The sequence below is a fragment of the Alosa pseudoharengus genome, unplaced genomic scaffold, assembly GCF_046254945.1.
Source record: "Alosa pseudoharengus isolate Yale_2024_CS ecotype anadromous, Long Island Sound unplaced genomic scaffold, YU_APseudo_1.1 YU_APseudo_1.1_scf_23, whole genome shotgun sequence".
In the NCBI taxonomy this organism is placed as follows: Eukaryota; Metazoa; Chordata; class Actinopteri; order Clupeiformes; family Clupeidae; genus Alosa; species Alosa pseudoharengus.
Window position 1 is genome coordinate 29,504,717 of NW_027468685.1, and position 15,118 is coordinate 29,519,834.

At 45.1% G+C, this 15,118-nt stretch overlaps 1 protein-coding gene across 6 annotated transcripts in view; it reads left to right on the forward strand.

The window, feature by feature from the left end:
- Positions 1 to 15,118, forward strand: part of epb41a (erythrocyte membrane protein band 4.1a) — a 70,197-nt gene that overhangs the window by 30,224 nt on the left and 24,855 nt on the right. For 5 of the 6 annotated variants that reach the window (XM_076302258.1, XM_076302256.1, XM_076302259.1 and 2 more), the window contains exons 9-12: positions 1,845 to 1,997; positions 2,660 to 2,757; positions 2,904 to 3,079; positions 9,928 to 10,187. In XM_076302258.1, coding sequence (XP_076158373.1) covers positions 1,845 to 1,997; positions 2,660 to 2,757; positions 2,904 to 3,079; positions 9,928 to 10,187 — 687 coding nt within the window. Of the gene's footprint in view, positions 1 to 1,844; positions 1,998 to 2,659; positions 2,758 to 2,903; positions 3,080 to 6,719; positions 6,870 to 6,968; positions 7,350 to 9,927; positions 10,188 to 15,118 lie in introns of those variants that run through there. The other variant, XM_076302261.1, reaches the window with a different exon arrangement.

Consider the following 15,118-nt stretch of genomic DNA (forward strand, 5'->3'; position numbering starts at 1 on the left):
GTTTATGTCAAGATAGATGAACTGTTTTGTCTTGTTGTCAATGTGACTCTGTAAGTATTTTCTAATGAACAATGCGCAAGGCAGAACTATTTTCTATTTCAGAACTACAAAGTTGCACATTAATGTGTGTGGAGGGGGGTTGATTGCAAAAAAAATTGCAGTTTTTACTGTTGACAGTCAGACATTGTGACAGCAATGTGCAAATGAAAAATGACCAATATACCGTAAAATACCCCTTGGTCAGAGCTGTGCACCACTGTACATCTCAAGTCAAGTCAAGTCACTTTTATTTATATAGCACATTTACAGTTTTTCTCAGTCGCCTTGGTGCTTTTCTCACATCACTATTAACATTTGCACAGCAGTTAGTGCATTTCTCAAAACAATTAGTGCAAACTGCAAAACCTAGTGGATAACCTGCAAAAGCATGCCACTTGCTCAAAATGGATAGTCCATTCCTCAAAAGCAAGTATTCATGTCAATGAAACTGTCAGTGTCATCAAAATGAGAAGTCTTGACACCATCGTTTATGAACAAGATAGTCAAATGGCTTTGTCATGTTTTCATTAAAACAGTTTATTCTCTCAGTTCCAATGCAAAAAAAGGTCAGAACTCGGTGACACTACCTGAACATGCTCAAGACAGCACTATACACTTGTACAGCCATGAAAACTACAGTAAAGTTACACATTGCTGTAGTTAGGAGAGTAAGTGAGTACAAGACACTGAATTCGTACGTTTCATATTTTTACTGTATATGCTCTTTGCAATTCTACAGCATTGAGACAGAATTTGATAACTAGTTCACCAATTTTGTATGAAATGACTCAAGCAATGAAATGAAGACTATTAGTTTTATTGGGAACGACTATTCAGCATCCATAAGTATAGTTCATTTTGACTGACATGACATAAGCAAATGATAATGTTATAAAACAGCAGAGAATTGTATGAAAGCAACTGATACATGTCCAAAAGCATTTGCAATTTGTTCAGAGGAAAGAGAAATTGCTACTATAATTTGCACAAATGACTAAATGTTGTGGAGGTTGAACTAATAGTTATGAGAATTTTCATTCTGATCTGAGAAAAGCACCAAAGTGACTGAGAAAAACTGTAAAAACAACAGGAGTTGACCCAAAGTGCTTTACATGGCAATGAGAGGTTAGGCAACAGTTGAAACATAAAAAGGGGCCCAGGGATACACAGGTCTGACTAAAAAAAAAATGTATAAAAAAGTAAAGAAAAATAATATTACTATATTACTATATATCTTTCTATACATCTCAACGTTCCTGTCTGTCAGGTTACATATATTTATATATGCTAGACAGACTATGACATCTAGTTATGACAACTAGTTCAACACATTTGCATGTAATGACACAAGCAATATGCTATAAATAAGGCCAATTTGTTTTATGGGGTAGGACTATTCAGCAGGGAACCAGTATAGTGCATTTTGACAAACATGAAGACATTTGTACAAAATCAGTTGCATAGATGTACGAAAGCATTGCTATTTGTTCAAGATGGGGAGAAACTGCTTCAATGATGTACACAAGTGATAAGATGATATGGAGTTTGAACAAACAGTTTTGAGAATTACCATTCTGATCTGAGAAATGAGCCAAAGCAACTGAGAAAAACTGTATTAGATGTAGATTCAAGGTCACAGGGTCCCTCCAGATTTAGACACCATAAGCAGAGAGAACTGAAATGAAAGTGGGACTGTAACGTAATGGCAGATCATCAGTCATGTTAATTCATCATGCACCCCCCCTCTCTCCCTCTCTCTGTCTGTCTCCCCCCCCTCCCCCCCCGTGTGTGTGTGTGTGCTGTAGGATCTGGACGGGGTGGACATCATGCTGGGCGTGTGCTCCAGTGGTCTGATGGTGTATAAGGACAAGCTGCGGATCAACCGCTTCCCCTGGCCCAAGGTGCTCAAGGTCTCCTACAAACGCAGCAGCTTCTTCATCAAGATACGCCCCTCAGAGGTACCCACACACACACACATACACACACACACACACACACACACACACACACACACACACACACACACACACACACACACATATATACACACTTCACTCATTGAAATTGACACAATTTCACATATGAAATTCAGATGTGCGCACACATACACATGTTTCAAAACAGCAAAAAAACATGTATATATTTAACCACACAGGTACACACACCCCAAACATACACTTTGAGATACAAACCCACACATGCACACTGATACACAAAATACAGCAGTGTTTTGAATAGACTCTTAGCTATGGAGACACACACACACACACACACACACACACACACACACACACACACTTACCCAGTAGGTACAGTATGAACTGTTAGTGAACTCTCCCTAATTTTCTCAGTATGCTCTCATTACTGTGCTTTATTAAACACTCTCTTTAGTGTGTGTGTGTGTGTGTGTGTGTGTGCATATGGATTTGTTTTTTTGCTTGGTGAATCACTTGGGTTCAAGTTCAGGACAGGTATGTGTGTGTGTGTGTGTGTTTCTGTGTCTGTTGCTGTGGTTACTGACGTTACCGATGCACTGATGTAAATCTGAACTAGAAGTATGTGACCATTTTCATCCAATTGTGTATATTTGTGTGTGTGTGTGTGTGTGTGTGTGTGTAAGCTGGAGCACTATGAGAGCGCCATCGGCTTCAAGCTGCCCAACTACAAAGCCGCCAAGAAACTGTGGAAAGTGTGTGTGGAGCACCACACCTTCTTCAGGTGAGACCACTACACACCTGGAGTGACCTGAGGACACCAAACATCATCACTCTAGCTATTAGTAATAGTTAATACATTTAGTAACACATTAAATATAAACACCGCTTTCTATGTGTGTGTGTGTTTGTATGTGTGTCCGTCCGTAGGCTGACCTCCACAGAAGCGGCCACCACCCCAAGGAAGTTCCTGGCTCTGGGTTCTAAGTTCCGCTACAGTGGACGCACCCAGGCCCAGACGCGCCAGGCCAGTTCCATGATCGACCGCCCCGCGCCCGCCTTCCAACGCTCGTCTAGCAAGAGGGCCTCCCGCAGCCTCGATGGAGGTGTGTGTTTGACTGCTGGATCAGATGGTGTGTGTGTGTGTGTGTGTTTGTACATGTATGTGTATCTTTGCAAGAACATGTCCATTACTGTGTGAGTGATTGTGGTCCAGTGGCCAGTGTTGTGTTGATAGTGTGTGAGTGATTGTGGTCCAGTGGCCGGTGTTGTGTTGTGTTGTATGGGTCCTGCTGGCCTGTGCAACTGGGTGAATGGCTCTCCTCACTAATGCCCTCAGGGCTGTTCTTAGAGTGGACTCTTTCATCAAGCAGCACTATCCCAGGATCTGGCTTCCCCTCCTGCTCATTCTCTGCCTTTATACTTTTTCATCCTGTCTCTTTGCTGTCTTTCTCTCACTCTGGCTTTCTATCTCTTTCTCTCTCTCTCTCTCTCTCTCATCCCTCTCTCTCTCTCTGTGAAGCCGTGGGGAATAGCTCAACCTGTTATGTAACGCATCCTGAAAACATCTGCTTTCATTTGGCCGCTCAACAGAAGGTGCCTGCCCGCCTGTCTGGGCATCTTCCTGCTGTGACCTAAACCTATACTGTCTATCCCAGACAGTTTTTCTGGGATTTCTTGGGAGTGTCTGAAGTTGCTTTGAGACACTTTTTGATGGGGCTATGCGTGCGTGCATGTGTGCGTTTGTTCATGTGTGCATGTGTGAGAGAGAGACAGAGAGAGAGAGAAAGAGAGAGAAAGAAAGAATGTACATGTGCATTTCAGCATCGGGGTGCAGAAGTGTTTAATCCATGCGGCTCTGCTGTCATGACGACACGACAGGCCTCCAGCTCTGACACTTGCTGGTCCCACTGCAGGAGCTGACTCCAGATCAGCAGGTAGCTTGAGACGCTCAAAAAGCTCACACAAGGCTTTGGCTCATTTCCCGTCTCTCCTCTTTGATTTCTCTCTACCCAAGTGTCTCTCTGAGATGAGAGCAGTGTTCACTTTTCAGTGACATCCTGAACTAGCTATCTGTTTCCTCTTGGTTGCTCCCATAATTCTTTTAATGGTGGCACAGGTTCCCAGTCACAGCTGTGGAGGATGAGGCTGCCACCTTTTCTGCCTATGGGTACCTTGTGAAGATTCTATTTTGAAGATTCAGTATGCACTAATGCTGGTTAAAAAATCTTAATACCCAACCGTTATTGGTATTGGTACAAACGGCTAGGGTTGGGAACCAAACATCGAAATGACACAAATCTATTCAGAAAATATATATATTTTTTAAATGTAATTTGGTTCTGCCAAAGTTATGTATATCAGTAAGTACACTGTACTTAGGACACTTTATAGGTACTTGATCTTGATTGCAGTTGCCACTAACACATAAAGCATAGTTTTGTAGTTCTTCTGAGCAGTCAGGTCCCCTGTGGCGGTTGGTGTGACTCGGTGTGGCCACTGTCAACAGTGTGTGCCGTGATGTTTTCAGTCTTTATGAAAGGCTAATGATTCGATGGAGGCCTGTTAATTGCATAAGTATGCTTGGTTAGACGACATTACTGCATCAGATGCATATTGCTCCAAATGTTCTGTTTCTCTCATGTAATGGCAGTCAGGCATGAGAGCTGAGCTGAAATGTTGAGAGAGAGAGAGAGAGAGAGAGAGAGGGAGAGAGAGGGGGGGAGAGGGGGAGAAGGATTCACCACAGAGCAATACCAAAGCAAACTCAAGTGTTTACTTAAATATCTGCAGTTATTTATAGTCAGCAAACAACATAAGAGTAACTTCTCTGGGGAGTGTTTGGACGAAACCAAGCTGGATGAAGCCAAGCAAGAGTTACTACCAAATTAATTCTGGGAATAAACAAGCCCAACACATTATGAGGAAATGTGTTTAAAACTGTTTACCCCGTTTTTGATTACGGTGTAACATTTTAGACAGATTTACAGTGTGGCTTGTAAGGGAGGGAGGGCGGGTGTGTCTGTGTGTGTGTGTGTGTGTGTGTGTGTGTGTGTGTGTGTGTGTGTGTGTGTGTGATTTTTTTCCACCGGCCTCACTTCATTTTAAATCCTCATTAACCCTGACATGTCCCTGAACCCATCACCTACAGCACTCTCCCCATCCAGAGAAGGACGTCCCTCTTCACAGACCTGCAGTTGATCTCCCTGGTGATAGTCATCACACACTGAACGCTGTAGAGTTATTTGTGAGGAAAGCTGTCCATGGCTCTCTGTTGAACCATGAAGAGAGAAGAAACCGCTTGGTCAGCTGAAATGAATGGTACATGCAGATGACTGAATGATTTGTGACAGACAGAGAAAAAGAATAAAACAAAGGGAGGGGGGAGAGGGAGAGAGAAAGAGAAACCCGAGGCTTTTAGTGATAGAGAGAGAGAGAGGTTAGTTTTTCACACTGTCTCTTTCTCTCCATCCTCCTCCTTCTGCTCATCTCTGTCTCTACTCTCCAAAGACAAACACACTCCAGCCCTGTAGTCTGGTCAGGACCTCTGACATGTCAAGTAGGGTCAACACTTTTCCTCCACGCTAACTGCAAGACACTGCATGGTTTGTCTCGACTGAACTCCATTACGGGTCACTCTTAACAACACACTCTGGTGGAGTAGTAACCTGTGCTCCATGTAAGAGTCCGTGTGTACTTGTCTGACCTGTACTTAGAGAGGGGACCAAAAACAAGGCCCAGCAGGTTTCGCAATTCACAGTGTATCATGACTCATGTATATGAATTCCCAGTTGTTTTTGGGAGGTGCTTTGAACCCTCTGCTTTGCTGGTTATGGAGAGAGTTTCTTTGCAAGTATATATATTTACAGTTTTTCTCAGTCGCTTTGGTGCTTTTTTCAGATCAGAATAAAAATTCTCATAACTATTAGTTCAACCTCCACAACATTTAGTCATTTGTGCACATCAGAGTAGCAAATTCTCCTTCCTCTGAACAAATTGCAAATGCTTTTGGACATGTATCAGTTGCTTTCATACAATTCTCTGCTGTTTTTTAACATTATCATTTGCTTATGTCATGTCAGTCAAAATGAACTATACTTATGGATACTGAATAGTCGTTCCCTATAAAACTAATAGTCTTCATTTAATTGCTTGAGTCATTACATACAAAATTGGTGAACTAGTTATCAAATTCTGTCAGAATTGCAAAGAGCATACAGTAAAAATGTACGTATTCAGTGTCTTGTACTCACTTACTCCCCTAACTACAGCAATGTGTAACTTTACTGTAGTTTTCAAATGGCTGTACAAGTACTGTATAGTACTGTCTTGAGCATGTTCAGGTAGCGTCACCGAGTGCTGACCTTTTTTTTGCATTGGAAAACACTGAGAGAACTGTCATTATGAAAACATGACAAAGCCATTTGACTATCTTGTTCATAAATGATGGTGTCAAGACTTCTCATTTTGATGACACTGACACTTTCATTGACATGAATATGTGCTTTTGAGGAATGGACTATCCATTTTGAGCAAGTGACGCACTTTTGCAGGTCATCCACTAGGTTTTGCAGTTTGCACTAATTGTTTTGAGAAATGCACTAACTGCTGTGCAAATGTTAATAGTGATGTGAGAATAGCACCAAAGTGACTGAGAAAAACTGTAATGTGGGTTTTTAGTTTGTGTTTTTTGTGGCTTATTCCATAGAGGGTATGTTTAATATCTTATTCCCCCGTCCTGTAAAGAAGAGGACGTTCCTGCCAAAAGGAGGATGCATGCAGTGAGGTTCAGGAGCCCTGATGATGATGGCGATGACAAGGACGTTTGGTTTGTTCTGTTGGACCGCGTTTCCCACGATGCCCCGGTGCCGACTCCAGCAGCTGTCCGACTTGAGAGTAAGCGGCCGCCATCGCGAGCCAGAGAGTCAACAAGCCATGAGATGAGGGATTGGGTTAGTAATGGCTTCTGACAGCTTCTACCTCTACGTGCCACAGTAACGTCTCCCCCTCCGAGAGCGGGACCGTCGGCAGGGCAACTAACGGAACGGACGGAAGAGAGAGGGGAGGGGAGGAGGACGGTGGTGATTAAGAAGGACGAAGAGAAGGAGGAGGAGGAGGAGAAGTTTCCAGAAGAAGGGCCACAGATGGCGGGAGATGACTGGTTTGTGCTCCTGGATCGTGCAGCGTCTGTGTCTTACAGCTGGGGGAAATCAGGTACTCCCCCCCCCACGCCCAAATATGCCTCTGCTTAGGTAGCAGGTTAGGCCCTGGTCACTGCCTGCTGAGGACCTTGTCCTGTCCAGTGTGACCTGCTACCTCCACTTTGTCACAGCTTTTACTGCTCAGCACGAGTCAATCTAACAGCGTGTAGCTCACTCCTGCCCCTTGCTGGTAACTGCTTTAAGCAGAGCCACTGACAACACTCACCAGCATCTGTGTGAAGCACTGATCCCAACCCGCAGCCATTTCACACTCTCTCTTCCACATACAGGACCTTGCCCTCGTGAGGTCCTCCACTGCACCAGCACCTGGCCCATAATGCTTTGCTTTATGCTGTATGCTGCCTATCTTCATGGCTATCTGTGGCTATCTTGTGTCTCATTTTGATTTGGGTGTCTCTGGCTTGCACTCTCCCTCCCACACAGGCCTCTTTCAAAGCTTGTGCTGATGTGTTGAGGTGTCCCATAGAGCACCCTCTAGTGGTGGTGTTGGGAAGGAGATTAAGTAAAGTCCTAATGCTCTGTGATTAGAAATTACTTACTGTAAGTGCTTGGATGCTTTTCAGTTGAAAATGGATAAAACTGACCTGGATATTTACTGTATTATAATAATTGCTGCATGAAGGATGCTGTGCACTGGCAATGTTTTAATATTTCATATTTCTTTATCAGTTTCCACATTCAGCCGTCTGCATTTTATCTTCAGTAGATCAACATCTTGTAAGATTTTTTTACTTTATCCTCACTTTTTCTCAAAAAGCAGTACCTCTTGCAGCAAGGGTGGCTTTTTCAAAGAGGTCAAAGGTCATTTGGAAGACCTTAACAACCACTGAGAATGAGGGTGGCTCCCTGGTCCCTGGCTCGTTGGATGACCTCCTGTCCCGCGCCACAAAGGACCTCCTTCTCACCCAGCAGAGCGTGGAGCAGCTTCAGTGCCAGTGGCTGGCCGCAGGCACGGGCCTTGGACCGAACCGGGCCTTGAGCCAAACCCCCCAGAACCCTCTCCAGGCCCGGCGGTTGGCCATGTTGGAGCAGGAGGCCCTGGAGCTCCAGAGGGGGCTGGAGATCGCCGGGCGCCAGGCCAGGGAGGAGGCTCTCTCTCTGGGCAGGAGGTTGAGGGCACTCCTGGAGCCTTCAGGGGAAGACCAGGACCTCTGGTTCCTCTTGCTGGAGAAGGATACTCTCAAGGGCGTTGGTTTCTCCACAGGTAGGGCTGCAATGATCGCAGCGGGCAGAGAAAGTGCTTTCATATGGCTGGACTCACAATAGTGTCACCAGTGCAAGAACTCTTAATCGGCTTCTAACACACAACTGGCTTTTTGGTGCCTCTTTCGCTCAGGAACCCTCCAGTGTGGCCACACATAAGTAGTTAGCTATGAGGGCTGCGGTCGACAGTGAAAGTGCTTTCAGATGGCTCGACTTAACTGCCCAAACAATTACCATCAACAGTGTAAAGAGAACATGAGCCTTTAATCAGCTTCTAACAAACAAGTGGCTTTTTGGTGCCTTTCTGCTCTGCAAGAATCCAGTGTCTCCACAGATAGGATTGCGATTGGCAGAGAAAGTGCTTTCAGATGGCAAGTGGATGCTGGCAAACTAACTTCATATGCTTATCTGCAAGAGCACATCAACTGTGTATGCCTGCCTTTAACAAACAAGCTGGCCTTTTGGTGGATCTCTACACTGTACTTTGACTTGGACTACTGTTCTTGTCCTCAGTCTACCTTACTTCACCGAACTCTTTCCTGAGGTCAACTGTGACCTCCTTCTGGAAGGTTCTCATCCATGCTTCTACTAATTCAGTGTTTTGCTTTGCTCTAGAGAGCACTGTTGCCAAAGTTTCCCCAGCAATCAACATTTTTTGCTTTTCTGTTGGGGATTTAAAAGAGCTGTATTGCTTTTCCACTATTGATCATAACATGTCACACCTCATTGCAGCGGCCTGGAAGGATGACTGGTGTGAGCTGCTGGGTCTCCCTGCCCCTCCTGTTTCTAGTTCTCCCCTACAGCCCACAGGTAGCAAATACACACACACACACACACACACACACACACACATACTGTACACACACACACACACACACACACTGTACACACACACACACACACACACACACACGCACACACCCCTGTGAGGGACCATACTTGGAAGAAGACCCAGCCTGGCAGTGTGCATCAGCCAGTGGACAGTCACGTGGTGAAATCTCCTCTATTCAGAATCGCAGGTGGAACTGGGTCTGCTGATGTGTGTGTGCAATGCCAACTGTGGTTACCCAGGGGTCTCTATGAGTGTGTGTGTGTGTGTGTTACCCAGTGGTCTCTATGAGTGTGTGTGTGTGTGTGTGTGTGTGTGTGTGTGTGTTACCCAGGGGTCTCTATGAGCGTGTGTGTGTGTGTGTGTGTTACCCAGGGGTCTCTATGGGTGTGTGTGTGTGTGTGAGAGTCTGAATAGAAGATAAAACTCCCTTGGGTTGGGGTCATAAGTTCAACTGTTATCTTTGAAAATCCAGGTGCCACTGATTCAGTGTAAAGTGTACATCTGCAAAACAAATGTAATGTGTGTTTGGAAACGCTGGACTGAAAGAGAGGAATGTATCGCGTGTAGTCACGTTTAAGTACTTTTTCTTCAGGACCGATAAGTAGAGTTACTTATGTATTTTATGATGTATATAACTATTTATATATTTTATGTATTTATCTGTTCCTCTCTTCCCTATCCTCTGTCCTCTCTGCAGCGATGGTGGCCACGCCGGAAAAAGGCGCCCGTCCGGTCAGTGCGCCCATCATGTCCCCCGTGTCCCCGGGAGACGCCGCTCCGTCGCCTGCCTCCGCCGCCATCTCCACGGCCACCAAGGAGCGCAAGGAGGTTGCCACGCCAACTGGCCGTCCCTCGCGCTCGGCCGAGAGGAAGGCGGAGGTGAAGGGGGAGGGGCGTGGCACCGACTCCCCCAAAGCGCAGCAGGGCGCCAAAGCTGAACACACACCTGACATCAAGGTACGGTCACACACACACACACACACACACACACACACACACACACACACCTGACATCAAGGTACGGTCAAACACACACACACACACACACACACACACACACACACACACCTGACATCAAAGTTCGGTCAACCACACACTCTTACTCTACTAAACACTCTCCTCAAACAAACCACAAGGTACACCCCCCTGCCAGACACACACACACACAACACCACCAAAGTTCAGCACACCCTGTATATCAAGGTATGAATCCCCCGCCACACACCCACACACCCCCACACACACAGAGACACCATATTCTCACGCTACTCACTACAGGCCATGAAGGTATGACAACCCCTCCACACACATTCACAAAGGTGACCATACCCCCAATTTCACACACACTCACACAAGCAAAATGGTATAAATAGCATGATTTGGCAGAAGCAAACATCAAGGGAAAATTATTTCTTGTACCAAGATGTGTACATTTTGTATTGTACATTTTTAGCAGTTGCACTATGTTTCTGACCATCAATTAATGTCAAATTTGTGTTATTTGTTATTATTTTTTATAAAGTTTAGGATGCTGCACCTCACTTTGAGAAACCACAATTTAGACTGTTATGCCACATGCCTGCAGAGGAAATGTATACGTGTGTATGCTGTACTAATCCCTTGTTAAACACAGCGAGCATCTTTATGGTTTTGCAGCCCGGGGATCACTTGCATTCCTGCATGGTCTACCTCTCAAACATGGGCTGTGTGTGTGTGTGTGTGTGTGTGTGTGTTTGAGGGAAGGAATGAGTGTGTGTGTGTGATGATCTATAGCTATGAGAGCCGAGATATGTAATTTCTTCTCACACAGAAGAATTTTAGTGTGTAATAGTCAGTTTATTATTTACTAATTTAAAGTTTATTATTATTCATGTTGCATTTGTTGTGAGGGTTTAGACTGTGTGTGTGTGCATGAGTATGTGTGTGTGTGTGGGGGGGGGTGGTTCTGTGCAGCTCCACATGCAGGGTGTCTGAGCTGTGTGTGTGTGTGTGTGTGTGTGTGTGTGTGTGTGTGTGTGCCACTACAGACGGTGGCTAGGCGAGAACGCCGGCACCACACGCAGGCGACCACCGCCACCAATGGCGAGCGGGAGAGACAGGTGTGTGTTTGTCACACACGCTGCATGCTGCACCGAACGCTGTGTGCGCCTGTTTAGAACTTTGTGCCTTGGTGTGTGTGTGTGTGTGTGTTTATGCCTCTGTGCCTTGGTGTGTGTGTGTTTGTGTGTGTGCATGTGTTTAGACATTTGTGCCTTAGTGTGTGTGTGTGTGTGCGTCTGTGCGTGCGTGCGTGTGTGTGTGCGTGCGTGCGTTTAGACCTTTGTGCCTTGTTGTGTTTGTGTGTGTGTGTGTGTGTTAGTTTATGCCTTTGTGCCTTGGTGTGTGTGTGTGTGTGTATACATGCATGCCTATTTGAGTGTGTGTGTATGTATGCATGCCGACTTGAGTGTGTGTGTGTGTGTGTGTGTGTGTGTGTGTGTGTGTGTGTGTGTGTGTGTGTGTGTGTGTGTAGAGGAGATGTCTCCTCCAGTGCAGTAATCCTCTAATGTGTACGTGCCTTTCTCTCTCCCTCCTCGTTGTGCTCCTCCTCTGCCCGCGCACTGTGGGGTGGAGCAGTCGCCCCGTGGCAGAACGGAGCTGGTGCGAGCGAGGAAGGTTAGCCCCCCCACCTCCTCCTCCTCTTCACCATCCGCCCCACCGCATGAGGGCGCCACTCTCTTACTCATCCTCGCATCTCTACGTACACACACACACACACACACACACACATTTACCCATACACACACACACACACCACACATTTGCACACACATATAAAACACACACACACACACACACACACACACACACACACACACATTTACCCATACACACACACACACACCACACATTTGCACACACATATAAAACACACACACACACACACACACTCACACACACACACACACACACACACACACACACACACACACACACACACACACACACATTTGCACACACATATAAAACACACACACACACACACACACATGCCTGTTTCTGACGTGTGCAAAAGAGATGAGCTGTCATGTTTGTCCTCACGCCACCCCAGTTCCATGCGCCTGCCTCGGGCTGTGTCTGCTGTCACACTTGTATAAGTGCAGCTATACAAGAACTCATGCTGCTCATGGCTGGAGGGCTCTTGATTTATGTTTGGGTTTGTTTATGTGTTGGTTTATTTTGTTTTCATGGGTCACTGGAAATGAATGTGATTATTTTGGGGAATTTGAATTTGTTTACATAGATAAATAGATGGTTTGCTTAGCCTATCTCTGTTTAATTTGTCAGCCGGTGTGAGTTGGAATCAAAAACGCCTGTGAAACTCAACACACACACACACACACACACTGCAAGACAATGGAATTGCAAAAACAATAGAAATTCTAACACACACACACATACTTGTGTGTCCATGCAGTACAGTGAGGTTGATTTATGTTTCCCAGACATGACTCATGAGACATACACACACACACACACACACACACACACACACACACACACACACACACACACACACACACACAGATATCGAGCAGCACTACAGTTGCTGACAGACATTAGCCATTGTCTGCATATGTCCACAATAAATCTTCTTGCGCTGCTGCCGCGGCTCCTCAAAGCTCCATTTATAATAAGCCAGACGTTGTCAACAGTGTCTGTGTCTTGTACCTTTGTAGTAGAGGATCAAAATAGCTGCACATCGTCTGCTCTCGCAACTTTGCAGTCAGGAAAAGAGGGACAGTGTCACTTTCTGGCACAGGTACAGTTAGCCCTCTACGGCAATGGGGAATCGGACGCCAAGGAATACTTACAGAACAGCACAGAGTCAAATCCAAAAGCATTATTGTGAATATTTCAGACGTCCAAGAACAGTACACCGAGTCAATCCATAAACGTTGTGAATGTTCATGTCTGCAGGATAGAGCAACTCAGGTTGTGGTTCACCTCACAGTAGTTTACTATTTAGTAGCACTTTCTTTACCACAAACTCATCACTTCTGAATGATGACCCCCCCACCCCACCCCCCACCACGACCCCTGACCTTTGCACTCTGCTTTGCTCCACTTCCTGTAGTTTTAGTTTAGTTTGGTTTCCTATCTCATCTCCACTTTATCCATCAGTTATGCGCACTGGATGCAACTGCAAGTCAAGCGGCATAAGTGGATGAGAAAATGGACCCGCAAATGTCATTATCAGGACACCAACTCTTTGTTTCTCTTCCTTTTTTCTTTCTTTCTTTTATTTTTTCTCTCTTTTTCTTTTATTATATTTTTCACAGAAAAGAGCTAAGAAACTTGAGGGGGAAACTCTTTATGTCAGACATAGCAATTTAATGTTGGAGGTTGGTATGAAGGCTCCTGAGTGGGCTACTCTCTTTGCTCTTTGACTGTTAGTCATCGCATGCCATCTCTACCGCTCTACCGCTCTACCGCTCTATCTCTCTATCCTTCACTCTCGTGGGCGCGAGCAGACGTGCATGCCGGAGGTCTTGACCTCCTTCTCTTTGCTCATTGACATTTTTTCTTCTTTTCATTCTTAATTTTTTGATCTGCTTCTTTTTTTGTTTGTTTGTTTGTTTTCTTCTCATAGCTTAACCCCAAAGGCTTGGCATGCACTATTTACCTCTCTGATTCTAATGCAAGTACTCACTTCACTGTGTTTTGATGCAAACATAAACATAAACATCTTTGGTTTGATCTGTGGTCATTTGGGTAAATATATGATTGGGAATGGAGGACTATCATCCTGTTGTTGCAAGTTGTCTTGGAGTGTGTTTTGGTTCCTCTAAAAGGTTAATGTTTGAAGGAGGTGTCTAATGCTTCCTCTGACCATGAAGTCCAAGTCCATGAAGTGTTTTCATATTCAGTTTATAAAACAGAGTCTCTCTGAAGAAGAGCAAGATGTGTGTGTGGTCTTTGATGTGACCACCAGAGTAATGCAGTCTAATGTGTGCTCTAGGTGATTCGGTAAGTGTCCAATTACAGACGATGTACAGACGATACAGATGCAACACACACACACGTGGTCAGCCTTCCCAGTCATGTATTTACTCAGTAATAACACCATCAACAGTCCAACGATGCCGCTGTCTCCATCATCATTGTGAGGTCATTCATTGGCCATCAACATGGAAACCTGTCATTGAAACAAAGAGGGAGGACACACCCACCATAGGAATAGTTCCGCCCACTCATGTTCATGCTGTCTTAACACTTGTGGCCCCTTTTGCGTTCATGTCGTGTTGGACCATCCAAAGTCAACATGTGTGTGTTGACCCCCCCCCTCCCCCCATATGCATCATTGGTCACCAGTCTCTTGGTCACAATCATCATCCCCTCTACTGGAGTGGCAGTGGAGCTGAGCGGCGTTGCCTAATGCAGACACAGTGCCCAGGGTGGAGGGAGAGTCCAGTACTCCCGCCTCACTCGCTCACCCACCTTGTTCAGTCAGCCGTCTGTGAAATGGTCATGTGACTTCCTAGTTGGCACAACTTTCACGTGTGAATTTGTCAATTAATGTTCAGAATGAATAAGTAATAATATAATATTAAATTATATAATATTATTAAATAATGATATATATTGTTAAGTTAATATCATAACATAGTTATTCATTCCCAGCATTCTAGTTCCCAACTTAGTTTTCAGAATCTGCTAGGACTAGCCTGTAGATCAGTAGCAGTACCAACCTACCCTTAGTGAAAGACCACATTAAGGATTAATTGAGGACATATTGGGCCCAACTGTGACTTCTGAAGGTTCAGCCTCGGGAGGCGTGTCGTGTGGACAGGAAGGAATGATTGGCGCAGCACAAGACTGTTTCACAGATGGTAGCGATTGGGACA